Here is a 19,514-nt window from a genome sequence, read left to right as displayed (position 1 = left end):
TGGGGACAAGTGACAGGATCACCCTGCCCCTGCCCACCACCCCATGACAAGAGGTGCTGTGTCCTCTGCACGACTCCTGGCGTTTCCTCTGCCTTCTGGATCATTCTGTCAGCCAACAGAGCTGACGTCCTTTTCTTGCTGAAGGGTCCCCTCGACTGCACCCCTGGCATAGCAGCCCATGCCACCCTCTCCGTCCCCAGACGCTTTTCTTACTGGGCTTTTGTGTCCCCCCCCCATCGTGACACTGTCTCCCTGCCAAGTCCCTCAGTCCAACCTCTGTGGGGCCGGGCAGGGCCATGTCCCCCTGGGTCACCCGGGGTTTTCCTCCTACTCCAGAGCCTTGGCTCCTCCCTGTACAGGGTTACTTGGTGGCCCCCAAAGAGGGGGGGCATCACCATTGACTGCGTGCGTCAGTTCAATGCGTGGGATGGCACCGGTAGAAGGAACAGTCCAGGGAAAGTAAAGCCATCTGAGACCACCAGCCTTCAGGGAGGTGGGTCCTCAAGTGTTGAGGACACCGATGCTTGCTGCTCCCAAACCCATCTCAGAGAGTCTCTACGGAAACTTGAGGGAATGCAGAGGTATGTCCATATCCTGGCACCTGTGACCTCATTAGGAGAAAGGGTCTTTGTAGATGTAACTAAGGATCTTGAGGTGCAATCACCCTGGATAATCAAGTGGGTCCCAAGTCCAACAGTCGGTGTCCTCCCCAGAGGGGAGGATGGGAAGATGGCTGCGTGGAGACAGAATGAGGTTGGAGCCACGTGGCCAAAACCCAAGGATGGACCCGGTTGAGTTGGCTCACACCTGTGATCCCAGTGCTTTGGGAGGCTGAGGCAGGAGGATCGCTTGAGCTCAGGAGTTTGAGACCAGCCTGGGAGACATAGCAAGACCCCATCTCTAGAAAAAAATCTTTTAAAATAAAAAATAATAAAAATAAAACATGAAGGAACAGAGCAGTGGTGATGCGTGAGCGTGGTGTGGAGTGGGGGCCAGCCCGGTGTGCAATGTCCTGAATGTCTGGGTCCCTCCCACCCTCACATGCTGCTGCTCAGGTCTGGACTTCTCTCAGGGGCAAGTGAGGTCTGGACAGGGTGGGGCGGCCATCAGCACAGCACACAGGGCAAGGACACCTCGATGCCCAGACCTGGCCCAGGGACACAGGCTCACCCCGGCTCTACCCTGCAGGCAGCTGTGTGCTCTGGGACCTTTCCTCGGACGAGACGACAGGGCACACACATAGGCTCACATATCACAGACTCAGCCCTGCAGTTGGTCTGATGCAGAAATATTTATTTCCAGGTATGTTCATGTAACAAAAACCCCAACATTGCCATGAGGGGCAAAGCGTGGCGGAGGTGGGGGGACTGCCAAGTACCCTAAGGCTCCTGCACCTGCTGCCAGTAGCCCAGGGCGAGCTGACATTTGGCCTCATGGCCAGCTGAGCAGGTACCTCTTGGCAAGGGGGTCGGCCGGAGGTGTCACCTGAGGACACAGGCGACCTGAGGCATGGATCCACGGCTGGCGGGTTTCCTATCCCAGCTGCCTTCCCCCAACCCCAGGCACCGCGGCCACCTTTGGGCACCAAGGGCATTTGGCACAAGCAGCCAAAGCAAACGAGTGTGGGGCGCATGGCAGGTGCTGGGAGGCCCCTGTCCTGCGGGGAGTGGTTGGGAGCTGGGGGGCAGTGGCCCAGCGCGCCCTCAGGGCGTAGCAATGAAAGGTGACTCAGTAAAGGCTTCTTTTTGGCGTTATCAAAGGTCCCGTGGAAATCCCCCAGATGCGGTTCAGATGCGGTTCAGCTCTTTCGACTTGGACAAAACTGGCTCACAGAGAGTTACAATGACTGAAAGAAAACAATAGTGACGTTTGCTGAAATTCCTCAATAAGGCACAGAGATGTGTCATGTCTCAACCCCTTGGAAAAGGCCACTCTTGGGCTCTGTCTCCTGAGAAACCAGTTCCGCTTCCCGCAGACTGAGAAAAAGGTTCTTCAGCTCCGACATCTCAACAGGAGCCTCCGGGTTCCAGCGTCACCCCCTGTGCTGGGGACTCGTGGCCCCATGGGCTCCGCGGAGATGGCAACTGTTTTCCTCTAGGGTTGCTGGGTCTGGGGGAGCCTCTCTCCTCCACCACAGCAACTGGGTCCTGGATTTGGGGTGCAGGCGGGTCTTGCCTGAGGTCCCTGGCCAGGAGGGGGAGGGTGTCCCCACAATTGCACCCTCAGGCAGGGGCAAAGGGAGAGGCTGGACAGATGGGGGGAGCAGCACAGACCTCCGCCAGGCTGAGGGGGAGGATCTGCCTCTGGCCGTCTATGGGCTGGTCACCAAGGGCCGTCAGAGGCAGGGGGATGGGACTTGGGAGATGACGAGAATATTGAAGACCAGGCTGTACGTCAAGCCCCTGCATCGCCCCGGGGGACAGAAAGCCTGACACTGTGAGGCCACCTCTTGGGTCAGGGCAGCTGCCCTGGTAACAGGGCACAGGGCAGTGGGTGCGAGATGGAGCCGTGGCCAGGTAGCTCCCCACCTTCTCCCTGGGGGCTCCAGTGGGTCAGGCCTCCGTGACCGGGAGAGATGAGGCTGTGGCTGCCTTGTAGGGACGTCAAGGTGATGTGTTTCCAGGATCCAGAGGGTGTCCTGCCGGGCAGTGCTCATGAGGAACCCTGCTCTGGGCGTGAGACGAACGCAGGGTCCATAGTCCCGGCTGGGGCCCTCCTGGGAGGGCCATGGGGACAGACACTCGGGCTTTCTGGACAAGGCGGTGGAGGGAGGCAGTGGGCAGTGGCAGGGCTGGCTGGCACCCTCTAGGGCCACTGGCCGCCACCCGCTGGGTAGCTGGGCACAGTAGGGTACTCAGGCAGGCTGTTCCCTGAGAAGTTGTTGTATTGGGCCTCCCTCGACGGCGGATTCCGCCAAACACCCGTGTTCCACTCCGTCTGTGCCTTCTGGAAGCTTCCGCCAGCTCCTCGGTAGATCCTGTGCACCTGCAGAGAAGGACAGGGAGGCGGGGACAGAAAGTCAGTGCATGGTGTAGACAGAAACACTCTCAAGCAAGGCTTGCTGCCTTCTTTCTCACGTTCATCCATAAACAGCCTCTCCCCGGAACACAGCCATGCTGACTCGTTCACCCACCGTCCGCGGCTGCTTCACATCGCAAGGACAGAGTAGTCGGCTTGGCCCAAAGGTGACACTTCTATCCCCCTGCTGCCATGACAAACCAGGGCCACAAGACACCCTCCCAAGTGCCACACACATGGCCATACTGTGACATTTCCATATCAATAAACACCCGTTTCTGAGGTACAGGGTACTGTGGGTTACGTTTTAGGGAGTCACACGGCAAAGCCGTGCATTACGCAAACTATCTCTGCTGAAAGATGCAACCTCAGCCTACGTTAGCAGCCATCGCAACATTCCCACATCACAGAAAATGACAGGAACGTTAGAAAAATAAGAAATGAAAACGCGGCTGCAACCAGAGTAAGTTTCCAAGCTCCCGTCCATTGGTGGGTGGCATCACCATTGACTGCGTGCGTCAGTTCAATGCGTGGGATGGCACCGGTAGAAGGAACAGTCCAAGGAAAGTAAAGCCATCTGAGACCACCAGCCTTCAGGGAGGAGGGTCCTCAAGTGTTGAGGACACCGATGCTTGCTGCTCCCAAACCCATCTCAGAGAGTCTCTACGGAAACTTGAGGGAATGCAGAGGACCCAAAATCATGGACTTGGGGCCCCTGACCGGAGCTCTGGCCCCTGCCTGCTTTCGTGGAAGGGGGCTGGTCCTGCCTGGGAGTTTGGGGGCCTCTTTTCTTGCTGAGCAGGGCCCATACCACCCCACCTTTGGCACCACTGGTCACTGCCACGTGGCCAGAGCTGGGCCTCAGCTCCTGGCCTTGAACTGGTCCTGCAAACATGGTCTATGCCCATCCTGCTGTCCTCTGCAGTGTGGAATCTCGGGCATGGGTTGGTGAGGCAGAGGTGCATGACCAGCCCCCCATGGACACCTGGGTGGGTGGTAGCTTCCCAGTGACTCCACAGGGAGAGGGTTCTAGAAGCTGGGCCTGGCCTCCCCATCAAGCTCATCCACCTGGAATGCTCAGGGGTGACAAGACATGTGGAGAAAAGGGGCCAAGGGCTGAATGTCCAGGACCCAAGGACTCACCTTCATAATCACGATGGCCATCATGGCAGCGGACAGGGAGAACATGATGGCCGGAAGCAGCATGACCACAGCAGCCCCCACGTTGGTCTGGAAGAACCCAATTGCTGCCAACCAACCACTACAGGGAACGAGAAGAAGTGTGGGTGCCCACATGCCCACCAGACAAGGACCCACTGTCCTTCCTACGTAAAGAGTACCATGAACCAACAAGAAAAAGGTAAACAACTCTCATAGAAATGGGCAGTTCACGTGAGGATGGCCAAGTGACCAGTAAGCACACCACGATGCCCACCCCATCACCGAGGATGTGCGAGTCAGAACACAGTCTCATTTTTCTGACATCGCACCAGCGTCGGGTGTGCAGGAGATGGAGACATGAGTGCCACCCTGATCGTCACCCTTTGTGGAGGGCAAGGGGGCCTCAGCTATGAAAAGACTTAAATGCTCATTCCTTTACCCCACGTCTACTTCGATGAATTTATCCTAGAGCGATTGTTTGTATGATAAAAATCTGGTGAAGACCCAAATGCCCATTGGCTGAGAACGCACGTGTAAACTCTGCTGCACCCACATGGTGGGATACCAAGGAGAGATTTAAAATAAGAGGGGAAAACAATGTTGCAGATCAGCCATGAGCAAGATGCTACAAAACCCGCAGGCCTGCAGTCCACACCACATGAACGCCCACCTGGGCATCCACGCTTGCCTCTGGGGGCAGGAGGTAAGCAGAAAGTATGGTCTTTTTCAGATTCTTTTTTTCTAAACAGATGATAAGGCCAGAGGCGATGGCTCACGCCTGTAATCCCAGCACTCTGGAAGGCTGAAGCTGGGGGATCACTTGAGGCTGGGAGTTTGAGACCAGCCCGGGCAACACAGCGAGACCCCATATCTACAAAAAGTATTTTTTTTAAATTAGCCAGGCGTGGTGGCGCCTGTAGTCCAAGCTACTCAGGAGGCTGAAGCAGGAGGATTGCTTGAGCCCAGGATTGGAGGCTGCAGTGAGCTGTGATGACACCACTGCACTCCAGCTTGGGTGACAGAAAGAGACTGTCTCAAAAAACAAACAAACAAAAAAAAAAACACCACAACACAAAAAGCCCAGAAATTTAAGACAAATTGGTTCGATAGTATGAACACTTCTGTGTGCCTGGCAATATCAGAAAACTGTTGTTAACTGATCTCAGGTGTGATGTGAATTTTTATACATCTCAAAGTCCTTCTTCAGAGATCCACATGGAAACGTTGGCTGCCTGGAGTTTGCTGCTAGCTCCCTGGCTGGGGCACAAGTGATACTTGGGAACAAGCCCAGCTGGTGTGGGACATGGGTGCTCAGTGGAGCCCTCACTGCCTGGGTGTGAGCTTGGCACACCCCTTGCTGGGAAAGTGTCTTTACAAACTGGAGCCGTAACACACTGGCAGCCTTGCTGGTCTCCCGCCAGGCTCTCATTCCTACAAGTAACACGTGCCATGCCACGGACAAAGGCTCACCATGCACCCCATCCTGAGAAGCCGATGGCCTGGATGACAGTCAGGACAAACTGTGCTCCGAAGATGAAGAAAAATGCCATGAAGTTAAAGGAGCTGTCGGCCCTGCAGAAGGACAGAAGACACGATTGTTACCATGGCCCAGAGGGGAGGCTGAGGCAGAGACAGCAGGGGGTGCTGAGTTTCTCAGATACGAAAAATTCGTGAACTCTTCAAATTTGGCTCTGGCCACAAAGGGCCAAAACTGCTTCTTTGAGAAGACATGACAGCCCAACCCGGTCTCTGCTGTAAAGAACTTAAGAGGCTCCCCCGCATCTAATGTGGCAATGGGTTGGGGGGGCGGGGCTCCTCACCAGGCAGCTGCCAGTTCTGCAGCAGGTACTGCAGGCTCTGGACAAGGTAGGGAGGGAAGCTTCGGCAGCTCAGGCTGCTCCCAGGCTCTCCCCAAAGCCAGCTGTGCCCCTGCCCATGTGCTCACAGCTGCCCCAAGCCAGCCCTCAGCGTCAGCCCCTTCCAGCAAATCCCAGCCCAGGTCTCACTCTTGTCTTCACGGAGAGCCTCGGGCACCCTTTCTGACCCACTCTGGGAGTGTGGGAATCAGGACCATCTCAGTGGGTAAGACACACACCTGAGTGGCAAAGGGGGCAACAGCCAGCTGGGGGCAAACGTCTGTGGCAGCTCTATGCACAACTGCTAAAGGTGGGAATAGATGAGTGGATCAACACAACGTGGACCACCCACACATGGAATATCACTTAGCCACGAAAAAAAAAAAAGGCTCAGACACAGGCCACAGCATGGATGCACCTTGAGGACATCGTGCTCAGTGAGAGACGCCAGACACAGAAGGACACACAGCGTGAGACTCCGTTTATATGAAATGTCCAGAACAGGCAAATCCACAGAGACGTGGATTTGTGGGTGCCGGGGGAGGGGATGGGGAGGGACTGCTGACGGGTATGGGCTTCCTTTAGGGTGATGGAATGTTCTGGAACTAGGTAGTAGTGATGATCACATAGCATTGTGAATACATTAATACATTAAAAACTAGTAAACTGTAGTTTGAAATCACTTTAAGTGGGTGAACTGTGTGATATGTGAAGTCTTTAGATCAAGTTATTAAAAACCAGCACACATCTGGCAGCAGCTGAGCCTGGTGCAGGGGTCACAGTCAGCCAACCCGATGTGAACTGCTGCCCACAAGTGTAGACCAGGACAGTCCCAGGTCCCCTGTGGGCGGGCGAGGGAAGCCGGGACAGAAACCAGAAAGTGCACGGTGGGTGTCTTGGCGAGATGTCGGCACCAGGTGCTTCCACAGACCACAGCAGGTGCAGATGCCACAGGAACTTCGGGCACGGGCTGGACCCCTCACCCCCAGGGCTCTGACTTACCGGAAGGCCTTGTAGGCGGGTCGGAACCAGCACACATAACCGCAGGGCGTGAAGAGCAGCAGCCACACGAAAGCCAGGCCAAAGTTGGTTCCCGAGCCCCCACCGATCCACCAGGCCAGGCAGGCGACCAGGTTGACCCCGAGGGTGGCGCAATAAACTGTGGGGTAGGGGGATGGCTGAGCCAGGATTGGGGCGCCTGCCCCTAGCCTCACCACCCACCACCCTGCCAGCTTCAGTCACCGCAGGGCCCAGAGATGGGCTTGGGGTGGACGGAGGGCGCCTGCCTGGGCGCTCCATCCTGAACACTGCTCCCCCGTTGGGAGGGCTGGGCTGGCCAGGCCCCCGGCTTGCTATGCCCACCACCCCATGCTGCCCAGGCAGGCAGGAAGCACAAGTTCCCACGGCCCTGCCACCAGGCGTTCCAGTGCTGTCTTCTGGCTCAGGACTCCCTGTGACCCCGGGCGCTTGTGTCAGAACCAGACCAAACTGGGGTCTCGGCGGGGGTCCTGCCTCCTGCCCACCCAAGCGCTCAGCAGGGGCTGCGGCTCACACATCCACAGCCGGTAGATCCTCTTCACCAGGACCTGGTGCTCGATGGGGATCTCGTCGGAGAAGTTCTGGTAGAAGCAGGGCTTCAGTGGGATGAACCGCGGCAGCGGGGGGAAGTTGTTCTCCTTTTCTGCAGGACAGGGAACCCCACGGACAGAGCTGACTGCAGTCTGCTCAAAAGTGCCCCCACAAAGATCCCTCATCCCGGGACGTGTGCACAGGCCACCTCACATGGCAGAAGGACAGGAGATCATCCTGGATGACCTGGGGGCCCAGTGTTAGCACAGGGCCCTCCCACGAGGAGGCAGGAGGGTCGGACGACTGGAAGACGCTGTGCTGCTGGCTCTGAAGGGGGAGGAAGGGTCCCGAGCTAAGGGACATAGGCGGCCACTAGACGCTGGGAAAGGCAGGAGACAGGTTCTCCCCTAGAGCCCCCAGGAGGGACCAGCCCTGCCACACCTTGATTTTAGGACTTCTGCCCTCCTAAATGTTCAGATAAGTCATTAGGTAGATGATGATTTCTTACAATAGCCACAGGAAACTAATGCACGGACTCAGTAGGCAGAGTCCAAATGCTGTTAACACATGACTCCGAGGAAAGTTCTCGCAAGTTTCCTGTGGCTTCCATAACATAGTCCCATCTGCAAGGCCCTATGTCCAAATGAGGTCCCGCTCCCAGGTTCTGAGGGTCAGGACGTAGACATGCCTTTGGCGGGCACACGACTCTGCCCACAGTGGGGAGCCCCCCTGAGATGCCCTAGCTCAGTCGGCACCGCCTCAGGATGTGGTCCCTGAGCACCTGCCAGGGCCAGGCAGTGAGCAAGACAGGTGAAGACCCCCTTCTTAAGGGGCTGCCGTCCCGGGGGGACCAGCAGTAAACGCAGTGAGTGAATGACTGCTCAGAGAACAAGAAGGTACAAGAGCTATAAATAAAGACAATGGCTGGGGCAGGGGTGCTGGGGCTGTGTGTGCCTCGAGGGCCACCAGGGTGGTGAGGCATGGGCTGGGGCAGCTACTGCAGAGCCTCTGCTGCCCCTGGGTCCCTGCATCCCCTTCAAGGCCCACCTCGTTCTACTAGTGCCTCTCCCCTACTTCCCAGCTAGGGGATGCCGGTGAACCTGTGGCTCTTCCCTACTGGCCTCCTGGCCTTGTTGGCTTGAAGCCAGCTGTGCCAAACTGTGGAGTCCCAGGTGGCAAAAGGCAGAAGGCCCGGGTGGGAGGGCATGTGGGCTCTGCTGGCGTCTCCCTCCCCGCCGGGGATACTTCCAGGGGGAAGAGAGAAGACCCCATGCTGCCGGGGCCTCCAGGGCAGGACTGACCTGACATTTCTGCTGTGGCTGACCCAGCCGGTGCTGAAGCCTGCAGCCACCTGAAAGAAAGACAGTGACAGTCAAGGAGAGGCCATCACGGTGCTCACATCCATGCCCCAGCACTTGGGAGGCTGAGGCAGGAGATGGCTTGAAGCCAAGATTTCACGATTCAAGACTGGACAACACAGCAAGACCCCATTGCTACAAAAAATAGAGAAGTTAGTACACCCATAGTCCCAGCTACTCGGGAGGCTGAGGCAGAAGGATGGCTTGATCGAGTTTGAGGCTGCAGTGAGTGAGCTGACACTGCACAACTGCACTGCAGCCTGGGGGGACTCCCCTTAGCTGAGGGGTGACCTGATACAGCAGCCTTGGGTGGGGTGCTAACCATCAGGCCACCTGCCGTGATGGAAAAGCCCCTAACAGAGCCCAGTGCTCTGAGCTCTCACCAGAATCGCCAGCCCAGCTCAGCTTCAGGCTCAGATGGCGCCACAGGTGATGTGTGATGGCAGTCAGTGGTCACCTCTCCTCAGAGCCTGTGGGCACCATCAGTGCTGGCAAGAGGGTTGTGCCGCGGCTCCCTCCCACCCAAAGCCCTCTGTCTCCAGGCTGGCCCCACCCCAACTTCTGACTCCAGGTGCCCCTGACTGCTGTGAGGCATGACTTCCCAGCGAGTGACCCAGAACCAGGTTCAAACTCATTGCTGTGTAACCTCAGTAAGTGACAACATCTCTCTGGGCCACAGTTCTCACCCGTGAGCCCTGTAGGGCCAAGGATGCCATCGCAATCCAAGGCACCCGAGCCTTCCTGAGGGAACCCCTTGAGCTCACACCACCCAGCGGCCCACCCAGGCCACTTCGGACGTGCAAAACTGAGAGGGTCTGGCTGGTTTTGGGAGGGGCTGGTGGGTGGACCTGCCACCTCAGGGAGCAGCTCAGTCCCCACCCCGGCCAACAGGGTCTGACCAGGCCCCAGAATCTGGTGCAGGAGTAGGCGTGAGGCCAGGCCTGGGGCAGGACCTACCTCTCCCCAGTCCAGCGAGGAGGTGCCCGAAATACTGAGCTCCCAGGGCCACCCCAGCCTGGCAAGGTGATGCTGGCTGGGCAGGCTCCCCATGGCCTGGGAAGGGGCATCCCATCGCCTGCCCCTCGGCTGCCCCCACTCGCTCCCTCCTCCCTGGCCACCTGCCTGATGCCTCTTCGGCTCCTACTCCCCCCACCACACACCAGGGACCCTCTGGCCAGCCCCAGCATCCTGTGTGCTGCACAGGCTCCCAGGCAGCGCCCCCGCCTGTCTCCCCAGCCCCTCCCAATGTGGGGCCGTGCAGCACCCCAGTGGTCAGGCATTGGGCACTTGCCGGATGGACCCACGGGCCCTGCTCTGAGTCCCCCACAAACCACCACTTCCAGTCCTAACCATCTTGTCACCCATTCATGTCAGCCTGGACTCTGAGAGAGCCTCTGGGTCAGCTGGCTGCAGCCAGGCTGGACCATACCCCAGCGTCCGGGCGCACCTGGGCCAGGCACAGCAGGCTCACTGCAACCTTCCAGACTCCACCACTCGGGTGAGCCCAAGCTTGGACAGCACTCAGCTCAGAGATGCCCTCCCCTTCACAAGCCCCTAGGCCACGGGCACACCCTGCCCACCCCGGGACCCACTGCCAGGGCCCTGCGCCTCTGTCCATGGACACCTTAGTTTTTGGTAGTTTATTTTCACAGGTCAGAGCTGTCTGCTCACACGTGACACAAAGGAGACACAACTGCAGCCGAGGGCTCGGGGGCAGGACCTGCCGTGGTCAGTGCAGGGAAAGCCAGACAGGCGGGAGCCCAGGTACTCCCTGAGACAGGGCTGGAGGGTGCACACAGCGCAGGCGGCGAATGTCCTTACAATCCACAGACAGGAGTGAGGACCCTATGGCAGCCCAGAGGATGGCCAGCAGAGAGAATGTTCCAGAAGCAGGAAGGCATCAGCCTACATGTCAGGGTCCAGGTGGCGGCACTGGTCCTCCAGCACGCCACGGAACACTCGGAAGCGGTGGTTGAGGTCAGGCTGTGCATGGATGCGGAAGCGGGTGCCCAGGGCACCGTCGGGTGAGGGTGCCCCATAGAAGACCCGCAGGATGCGAGAGTGCACCAGGGCCATGGCGCACATGGCGCAGGGCTCTCGGGTGACGTAGAGGTCGTAGCCAGTGCACACATAGGGGAGGCTGTCCTCGTCCTCATCCAGCTTGCGCACGGTGCCCACCTGCACGGCCTGCGAGGCAGCCACGGGCATGAAGGAGCAAGCAGGGAAGGGCCTGAAGTCGTAGGTGCCCCGACCCTGGCCTCGGGCCACGAGGTCCACGCACACCATGACAGCATGCAGCAGGGGGCTGGCCGCATGGCTGCAGTCGTGGCCCGTGGCCAGCACGTGGCCCGAGGCCGGATCTACCACCACGGCCCCGACAGCCCTCAGGCCCTGTGCAGCTGCCCGCCGGGCCGCCTGCACCGCCCGCTCCATGTGGCTCTGCATGGCGGCCCGCTCTTGCTCTGAGAAGAGCCTTCCAGCCAGGGCACTGGTCACCTGCTTGTCCTCGTGGAAGGACGTGGGCCAGTGGGCCCGAGCCTTCTCGAACTGGCCCCTGGTCAGAGGCGGCCGGGCAGGCACGGGCACCAGGAACGGCTGCCCCAGGCCGCGGGGGTCCACGGCTGGCCACGGGAGGAGCTCGGCCAGCGAGCACGTGCCTGTGGCTGGACCTGCCAGGCACAGCAGCATCTCCAGTGCGTGGGGTCCCCTGGTGTCCCGGCTGGGCCGCACCCGCTTGAGATGAGGCTGGGCAGGAAGCGGGTAGACAGCCGACACCTCTTTGAGGAGGCGTGAGGTCTGGCGTTTGTCCAGGACGGGTGCGGCATAGGCCAGCACCAGCTCCACGTCCCCCGACTGCTGCTCCGACAGGACGGGGAGGGCTTGCCACGATGCTGGCTCATACTCCGGGCTCCCAGCCTTCTCGTGCTCTCGCTGCTCCGCGATGCCCCGGGAGGGCTCCATCCTTGGTGGGCTGACTGTGGGAGAGAGATCGGAGCACAGCACCGTCTGTCAGTGGCAGGAGGCCGGGTTGGCCGGGTCTGTCCCAGTGGAACGTGGCTCCCCAAGGCTGAGCGCGCCGCATCTGGGGCTCGTGCAAGCTCCAGCCCAGGTGAACTGCGTCACTGGCCACTTTCTCTCATCCTGCTAGCTCCTGGGCTGCACAGAGTTTAAACTGCCATTGGTTTTTAAAATGAAGATATAATTCACCGTAAGAAATGTCATTTTTAAGTGTGCAGTTCAGTGGCTCTTAGTATGCTTGAAGTTGTGCAACCACCCCCACCACCGAATTCCAGAACATCTTCATCACCCCCAAGATGAGACTCAGGTCACCCCACACACACACCCCAGCCCCAGGCAACCACCGATATGCACCTCTAGAGTCAGAGATCGGAAGCACAAACTACTGACACACTGCAGCTGGTTTCAAGATGAAAGGGCCACATGGCAAGGAACTGAGAGGGGCCACGGCCACCAAGGCTCCAGGGACCTCAGTCTCACGGCAGCAAGGAACTGTATTCTGCCCAGAGCCTGCATGAGTGAGAAGCGGATCCCTCCCCAGTTGAGCCTCCAGATGAGAACACAGCCTGGGCCCACTCCTGGCTCCCAGAGGACGCAGCCACGCCACATCCTGGCCTCACCTACAGAGCCGCGAGCTGACAGGCAGGGTTCCTTGGCTCTCGGCCAGATTTGTAATAGTTTGCTATGTGGGACAGAAAACATACACACCAGGTCTGGGGGACAAGAGGCCACCTGCCAGGACAGCATGCAGTCCAGTGTTAATGCTGAACGTCTGTCCCACGTTGCTTCTGTGAAAGGCTCCCCAGCCTGGCCTGCAAAGGCTGCACAGAAGGCCAACAGCGCAAGCCTGGCACACAGGCCCTCCTCAACGGGCCCCGGCTGCCTAGTAGGGCCCGGCCTCCCCAAGGGTCTCCAGCTCCTTGGTCACAGCAGAGGCCCCTGAGGAAAGGGGGCTCCTGGGAGGTGGGCCAGACCCGAGGGCAGCTGCTAGGAGATGAGGGCCCTCTGCTGACACACCCTGCCTGAGGGGCACTGTGCCAACCACCTACACCTGAGACCCCGTGACCAGGTTATCACCAGCACGGTTACCATCTCCATCCCACGGAGGAGGAAAGTGAGGTCCTGTGGTCACATTGCTGGTGAGGGTAGGGCTGGCAGGTCTCTGGCCCCCCAGCAGGAGGAGAGCCTGCCCTCAGGGAGAGACCACAGGGGCAGAGGCAGGTGCCTGGGACGGCAAGCCTGTGGGGACAGGCAGCCTTGTAGCAGGCCTCAGACAGGGACCCTGGAGCATGGCACTTCCGGCCCCCTGATCTCTACCATTGGCCCCTCCGTGCCGCCCAAAAGCCACCACTCAGCTGGCCAGGCACTTCCCACTGGCCTGTCCCACGAAGGTGGAACCTGACGAGATGGCCACGACTGGGATGGCCACATGGTCACATGGCCACACCAGCCACCCCACACTGAGAGAGCAGAGCTTGCAAGGCTGCGTCCCCATCTGAGGAGCTGGGCACAGAGACTGCCCCACCTCACTGACAGGACAGGCTCCGGCCTCAACTGTGTAAACAATGGGAAGCCCCCTGTGAGTTGCCAAGCCTGCAGGTGGTCTTGGGACCCCCCCACGTACTGCCCACATGACATGAAAACACCATGAGGTCACCCCCCCACCCCGGCAGCACAGGAGAGTGGAGGGAAATACTCCGCCATGGGGGGGCCTGAGGCCACACAGGCCTCGGGTAAGGACCCTCAAGACACAGGCTGCAGCAGCCACCACAGCCCAGCAAGGAGAGAAAACGAAAACATCCTTCCAGAACACTCCACGGCCCAGCCACCCTCGGGCTCCGTGTTATTTTAGGCTGAAAGAGGCCCCAACCAACTCAGTTGACATCAGCACATAAAAAATCAACAAGTGAGAGAACAGAAAGGAACCCGGGTAGAAAATGCCACAGGCCAAAGCGGCCTCAGCACCTTGACCAGGGAATGCCCGAGCTGGATCACCGCTGTCGGCTCCTTTCTGGCCCATTCGCTCACAGCATCCAGACACGGGGACACGAATGGAAGCAGCCAGGACAGGAGACCGCAGAAGGCACAGCAGGACCGCCACCCCACCCCTGCAGAGACAGGCACCGCCCTCACCCAGGGCCTCCTATCCGACCCTCATGACCACCACGCCACAAGTAGGGATCGGGAAAGGACCGCCAAGGGCCTCTGGAGGCCTGTTCCATCATGGCTCCGCCCCGTTTCTTGAGGGCTCCATGCTGGCTGAGCACAGGGCCGGGACACTGATGGTTGGGGAAATAACTCAGCACAGTGTACAGGTGGCTGCGTGACCGGAATGTGTGTCCCCCCCCAAAATCATGTTGATATCTTCATCCCCAAGGCAGTGGTATTAGGAGGTGGGGCCTTTGGGAGGTGACCACGTCAAGGGGTGGCACCTTGAGATGGGCTTAGTGTCCTGGCTGCAGAGAGCTGGCTGGCCCTTCTTCCAGGTGAGGACACAACAAGAAGGCGCCATCTGTGAACAAGAGAGCCCTCACCAGACACCGGATCTGCTGGCGCCCTGATCTGGGAATTCCACCCTCCAGAACTGTGAGGATCAAATCTCTGTCATTTATAAGCCACCCAGTTTATGGTATCTTACCCCAACGAACTAAGACAACAGACGCCCAAGGAAATTCTCTCCCAGGAAGGTTCACGTTGCTCACTCATATACGCAAATCATGTTTTCTTTCCTTTTCATTGCAAAAGTGATAACATGGACAATTTAAGGAAAAACAGAAAAATTACAGATTAGTCCCAGTGTGGCAGCATACGCCTATAGTCCCAGCTACTGGGGCAGCTGAGGTAGAAGAATCATTTGAGCCCAGGACTTTGAGTCCAGCCTGGGCAACATAGCAAGACCCTGTTTCTAAGAAAGTAAATAAATAAATAAATAAATAAATAAATCTTATTACCTATGCAGCTCACACTGTATTTCTATCAGAGTGCTGCCTTAGATGATATCAGGGATGAACTATAGAAAAATCTTAAAATGATTCCGAATGGTCCCAAACAGCACTGCCTGCCTGTAACACAAGTCCCTGCTGGCATCTTGGTGGGGACCAACCCTCCTGGACCAGGCTGTGTTTCAATCAGCTCACAACTGTGGGCTTTTACTCTACGTGGTGCACCATTCTCGTGTCTTGGCAACCGGGGTGCCCCACATGATGGATGACCCACACGTCCCCCTATTTATTTATTGGCCAGTCGCCTTGCAGGGCACACTGAAGCTGACCCCAGCTGTGTCTGAAGCCCATGACACGAGTTAAGCAAACACACGGGAGCTGAGGTACTGGCGGGATGGCTGCAGAGCTGAAAAGCGTGGAGGTGGCCTGTGTGCCTGGTGCCACTGCACCTGCTACTGCCGGGGACCCCGTGTCAGGCAGGGCCCATAGGAGCCCACTTGCGATCCTTCTGTCACGCACACCATGCCCAGGATCCCACGGCCCTCACAGCCTGCCCAGACCACAAAAGCTCCACTGTCTCCAGGATAAAAGACAAACACAGCCTCGTTTGTCCCTCCAAGAGTACAACCTCTGTCTGAGGAAAAACAAAACAAGTGACACAAAGAGGAGGCTGCCATTGGGACATGGCTGGCTGGGCCTGCCAACTCCTAAGGAAAACAGTTAAAAGATCGTGGAGATGGTTTAAACGAGATACAGCCCATTTACATTTATTGTTGTACTACACCTTATAGTTGGGCACCCCCCAAAGCAGCTCCTTCCCACCCGCTGTGGCCCCTGCAGGGTCTGGCTGGACCAGGAATACGGGACCCCTGACAGCGATTCCCCTCAGTCTCAGAGGACCACTCACCTCTTTCTCTTTGCTTCTGTGGGGGGCCCCTCCCTGCCCCCCACCCAAGCCGTCCAGAATAAAGGCCAACACAGGAACGTCTCAGGATGCTGGGCGGCACTACCCACTCAAGATGGGCTGTGGGCCTGAGATCCCAGCAGGAGTGGAAAAGGCCCCCGGCCCGTTCTGGCTCTGGGGAGGGATGAGAAATGGTGTTTATGCAGGGTGACTGCCCTGGTACTGTGCAGGCTAGGAGGCCTTATCTAATCCCACAGATAAGGAGGCCAAGCCAAAGTCTGAGCTGGGTCGTAGGTGTGACTGACCAGGAAACACACCTGAGCTCCAGACCTAACCCGTCTGAGCCTCAGCTTCTACCCCTGTGAAACAGGAATTCAATCATCACCAACAGCGTAAAACTAGAAAACCCACCAGAGGCCCCACGATGTCCTGGGACAGCCCCACGGCTCTATGGGGGACACGGTGGCATGACCACCTCAGGCAGAGCCCAGAGACTCACAGCTGGGCCCGAAAGGGAAGAAACAGAAGGAAGAGGCAGCGCTCAGCCTCGGGACGCGGCCACAGCCTGGGCAGGCGTCTGTTTCAATCCTGGTTTCCGGGACTCAGCGTCCCTCAAAGGAGGCGCCCAAAATCTGTGTCCGTAACGGGCTCCCCCGGTGAGCAGGGTAATATGGGGCGCTGAGCATGAATTTCCGAGGAGCAGACAGATTTTCAGTGTAAGTATATACCATGCACCCTTTGAGATATACTTACAGTAAAGAAAATATGTATTCTTTAAACGGAATTCGAACTTAACGGGTGTCCTGTGCTTCTATTTAAGCTGAACGAGGCCGCCCTACAAGGGGACTCTCTACGGGAAAGTCAGGGGGCTTCGGGCCCCCCAGAGGGGTGTGGGGGAGAACCGGGTCAGCGTAAGGAAAAGCCTTAAAACCTCACACTTGCAGTAACTACTAGGAACCAGAGTCAATTTCTAGGATGCAAAAAAAGACTGGGGGTCCTCCGCCCCTACAGGCAAACGTGAGGCGCGAAGGCAACGGAAAGGCGGCCCGGAGTCAGGGGATTGGCTGCCGTGACCTAGGGCTGGCCACACCGGAAGCAGCTGGGGCGCACGGGGTCGTCAGCCCGGGCCGCAGGGGCATGCGCACGCGCAGACAGGCGTGGGGCCAGAGGAGCAGGGGCCTGGGGCCTAGCCGTGCCCGCGCGCACGCACACTGGAGCCGCTACCTCGGGCCCCTGCCCGCCCACCCGTCCAGCTCCCGGCGCGCACAAGCCCGGCCTGACCCCGCCCCACCCCTCGCCCCCCACTCAGCCGGCGTTCCCCCGCCACTGCCCAAACCCCCATCGCCGCCCCTACTCCCCCTCCGCGGGATCCGGTCCCAGAGAGCCGAGGGCTAACGACGCGCGCTTACCTGAGAGAGCCGGGCGCGATCGCTGCGCTTCGCCAAGTCTTAGCAACCGCCCGCCCCGCCCCGCCTCCAGCCTGGCGCCGTGGGGCACGACGGGAGCGTAGTTCCGGGGGCGGGAATGACGCCGGAAGGCTGCAGGGCCGGGACTACAATCCCCACAAGGCCCCGCGCACCGCCCTCTGGTTCGCGTAGATGAGCTCACGTGATGAGGCGCAGGGCCCGGCCGCGCCGCGGGGGCATGGGGGCGAACACGGAGTTACGGGTTCGAGATTTATCGAGGGGCCATAGGACACTCGCTCGGAACCTGGAGGCCCTTTGGGGAAATCAGCAGAGTGGGGTGACTGAGGCAAGAGGGCACGCGACAGTCGTCTGCAGGCACTCCACGAGGCCTGTCCGCTGAGACCTGGATGGGCAGGGTTCCAATTCTGCCCTTAACTGCTCCCGGGGTGACCACAGTCTGGGGCCTCGGCGACTCCAGGCCTCAGTTTTCTCCTCTTTACAGGAGGCGAACGGGACGTCTTGACTGTCCTGGAGAAAACGTGAACATTTTAGGAACAGTTTCAGCTACTCCTTCCAGTTGAACAGGCTTAACCCAGTGGTTCTCAATGGGGGAAAATTTGTTGCCCCTCCCCCTCAAATTTGGCAGTGTCTGGGGACATCCGTGGTTGTCACTACTGGGGGAGCTCCTGGCATGGTGGGTAGAGGCAGGGACGCTGCTCAGCACCTGCAGTGCCCAGGACAGCCCCACCCCAGAGAACGAGCCCACCCCAGCATCCACAGTGCAGGGGCGAAGAGACTCTGGTTTGACCCTATTGCTTAAGTAAGGAGGTAAATTCAGGTCTAAAAGGACCCTAATGGGAAAATACAATCGTGACTTTTCCATTTTCTCCCTGTGACCTCTGGTAAGTCATTGCTCCCCTCCTGCAAGAACCAAGGAATTCCCAGCCAAGATCATGAAGTGTCCTCCCTGGGACAGGGTGGCCAGAGGGGAGAGTGTCCTTCTGGGGTCCAGGTCCAGCCCTACAGGACCCTGAGAATGGAGCCCCAAGTGTTTCAGCTCTTGGTCCTAAGCGTTGTCTGGTCTCCTGACCTATTCCCGGGTAAAACAACACTCCAGAAAACTATAGTCGCTTTCTTTTTTCTTTCTTTCTTTCCTTTCCTTTCTTTCCCTTTCTTTCTTTTCTTTCTTTCTTTCTTTCTTTCTTTCTTTCTTTCTTTCTTTCTTTCTTTCTTTCTTCCTTTCTTCCTTTCTTCCTTTCTTCCTTTCTTTCCTTTCTTTCCTTTCTTCCTTTCTTTTCTTCCTTTCTTTCTTCCTTTCTTTCTTCCTTTCTTTCTTTCTTTCTTTTCTTTCTTTCTTTTCTTTCTTTCTTTCTTTTCTTTCTTTCTTTTCTTTCCTTCTTTTCTTTCCTTCCTTCCTTTTTCTTTCTTTCTTTCTTTCTTTCTTTCTTTCTTTCTTTCTTTCTTTCTTTCTTTCTTTTCTTTCTTTCTTTCTCTTTCTTTTCTTTCTTTTCTTTCTTTTTTTTGAGACACAGTCTCACTCTGGCCTCCCAGGTAGAGTGCAATGGCATCGTTGTAGCTCAGCGAAACCTCCAACTCCTGGGCTCAAGTGATCCTCCTGCCTCACCCTCCCAAGTAGCTGGGACTACAGGTGGCACCTCCCCAGCTAATTTTTCTGCTTTTAGTAGAGATGGGGTCTCACTCTTGCTCAGGCTGGTCTCGAACTCCTGAGCTCAAGTGATCCTCCCACCTTGGCCTCCCAAAATGCGGGAATTACAGGCATGAGCCACCATGCCTGGCCTTCTTTTTTCTTTTCTAAATAAAAACTCAGGCTGATATGAGTTTTACTTTTTCTTTTCTTTTTTTTTTTTTTTTTTAGCTTAAATACATATCTCTTGATCCCTGATGTCTCACTCAAGCTAGCAGAGAGCTCCTGTTAAAAAAAAAAATCTTTATTTGGCAAATCATTAAATGCAAAGCCTAGATTTTCTGTATCTGAAGAAGAAATGAATCCTTCAATATCTTTTACTGCATATTTTAATTTCTCAAAATACAAAAAGACATACAGCTGGGAGCTACTTGGGAGGCTGAGAAAGGAGGATCACTTGAGCCCAGGAGTTCAAGGCCAGCCTGGACAACATAGCAAGACCCCTCCCATCTCTAAAAAAGAAAAAAAAATGACCAAAGAGGAGACGGGCTCCACTGCCAGATCCCCTGCCTGTCCCACACAGCTGGGGCCAAAGTCAGCTTTCCTGGTGCCACGTTGTGCGGTGGGTGTCTGTGTG

General features: G+C 57.5%; 2 protein-coding genes across 7 annotated transcripts; both read right to left on the bottom strand.

Annotated features, from left to right (window-relative positions):
• Nucleotides 1-1,272: 1,272 nt before the first annotated feature.
• SCAMP4 (secretory carrier membrane protein 4) lies at nucleotides 1,273-17,302 on the bottom strand. Of its 4 annotated transcripts, XM_045543762.1 has the most exons (8): nucleotides 15,830-15,873; nucleotides 14,619-14,709; nucleotides 8,906-8,955; nucleotides 7,588-7,716; nucleotides 7,038-7,194; nucleotides 5,650-5,751; nucleotides 4,162-4,279; nucleotides 1,273-2,985 (listed from the first exon to the last, which is right to left on the bottom strand). In XM_045543762.1, the coding sequence occupies exons 2-8, from the start codon at nucleotides 14,684-14,686 to the stop codon at nucleotides 2,806-2,808; spliced, it is 804 nt and encodes a 267-aa protein (XP_045399718.1). In that variant the 5' UTR covers nucleotides 14,687-14,709; nucleotides 15,830-15,873; the 3' UTR covers nucleotides 1,273-2,805. The 4 variants fall into 4 exon arrangements, with proteins under 4 accessions (XP_045399718.1, XP_045399736.1, XP_045399745.1 ...); XM_045543780.1 differs by lacking the exons at nucleotides 14,619-14,709; nucleotides 15,830-15,873 and adding an exon at nucleotides 17,236-17,302; XM_045543789.1 differs by lacking the exon at nucleotides 14,619-14,709 and having other exon boundaries at nucleotides 15,830-15,909.
• On the bottom strand, nucleotides 10,588-17,302 carry ADAT3 (adenosine deaminase tRNA specific 3). 3 transcript variants are annotated; one of them, XM_045543723.1, is made up of 2 exons: nucleotides 17,236-17,302; nucleotides 10,588-11,937 (listed from the first exon to the last, which is right to left on the bottom strand). In XM_045543723.1, the coding sequence occupies exon 2, from the start codon at nucleotides 11,921-11,923 to the stop codon at nucleotides 10,868-10,870; it is 1,056 nt and encodes a 351-aa protein (XP_045399679.1). In that variant the 5' UTR covers nucleotides 11,924-11,937; nucleotides 17,236-17,302; the 3' UTR covers nucleotides 10,588-10,867. The 3 variants fall into 3 exon arrangements, with proteins under 3 accessions (XP_045399679.1, XP_045399687.1, XP_045399695.1); XM_045543731.1 differs by lacking the exon at nucleotides 17,236-17,302 and adding an exon at nucleotides 15,830-15,861; XM_045543739.1 differs by lacking the exon at nucleotides 17,236-17,302 and adding an exon at nucleotides 14,619-14,668.
• Nucleotides 17,303-19,514: the final 2,212 nt, after the last annotated feature.

This window comes from Lemur catta, chromosome 1, assembly GCF_020740605.2.
Source record: "Lemur catta isolate mLemCat1 chromosome 1, mLemCat1.pri, whole genome shotgun sequence".
Lineage (NCBI taxonomy): Eukaryota > Metazoa > Chordata > Mammalia > Primates > Lemuridae > Lemur > Lemur catta.
Note: the sequence above shows the minus strand (reverse complement) of the source record. Positions and strands in the feature narration are given on the sequence as shown.

Excerpts from the sequence above, each read along its gene's own strand:
- ADAT3 (XM_045543723.1), bottom strand. The coding sequence starts at position 11,923 with ATGGAGCCCTCCCGGGGCATCGCGGAGCAGCGAGAGCACGAGAAGGCT.
- SCAMP4 (XM_045543762.1), bottom strand. The coding sequence starts at position 14,686 with ATGAGTGAGCAACGTGAACCTTCCTGGGAGAGAATTTCCTTGGGCGTC. Across the intron at positions 7,717-8,905 it reads AGCCACAGCAGAAATGTCAG|AAAAGGAGAACAACTTCCCC; the intron begins GTCAGTCCTGCC and ends CCTGTCCTGCAG. Across the intron at positions 2,986-4,161 it reads TGGCCATCGTGATTATGAAG|GTGCACAGGATCTACCGAGG; the intron begins GTGAGTCCTTGG and ends CCTTCTCTGCAG.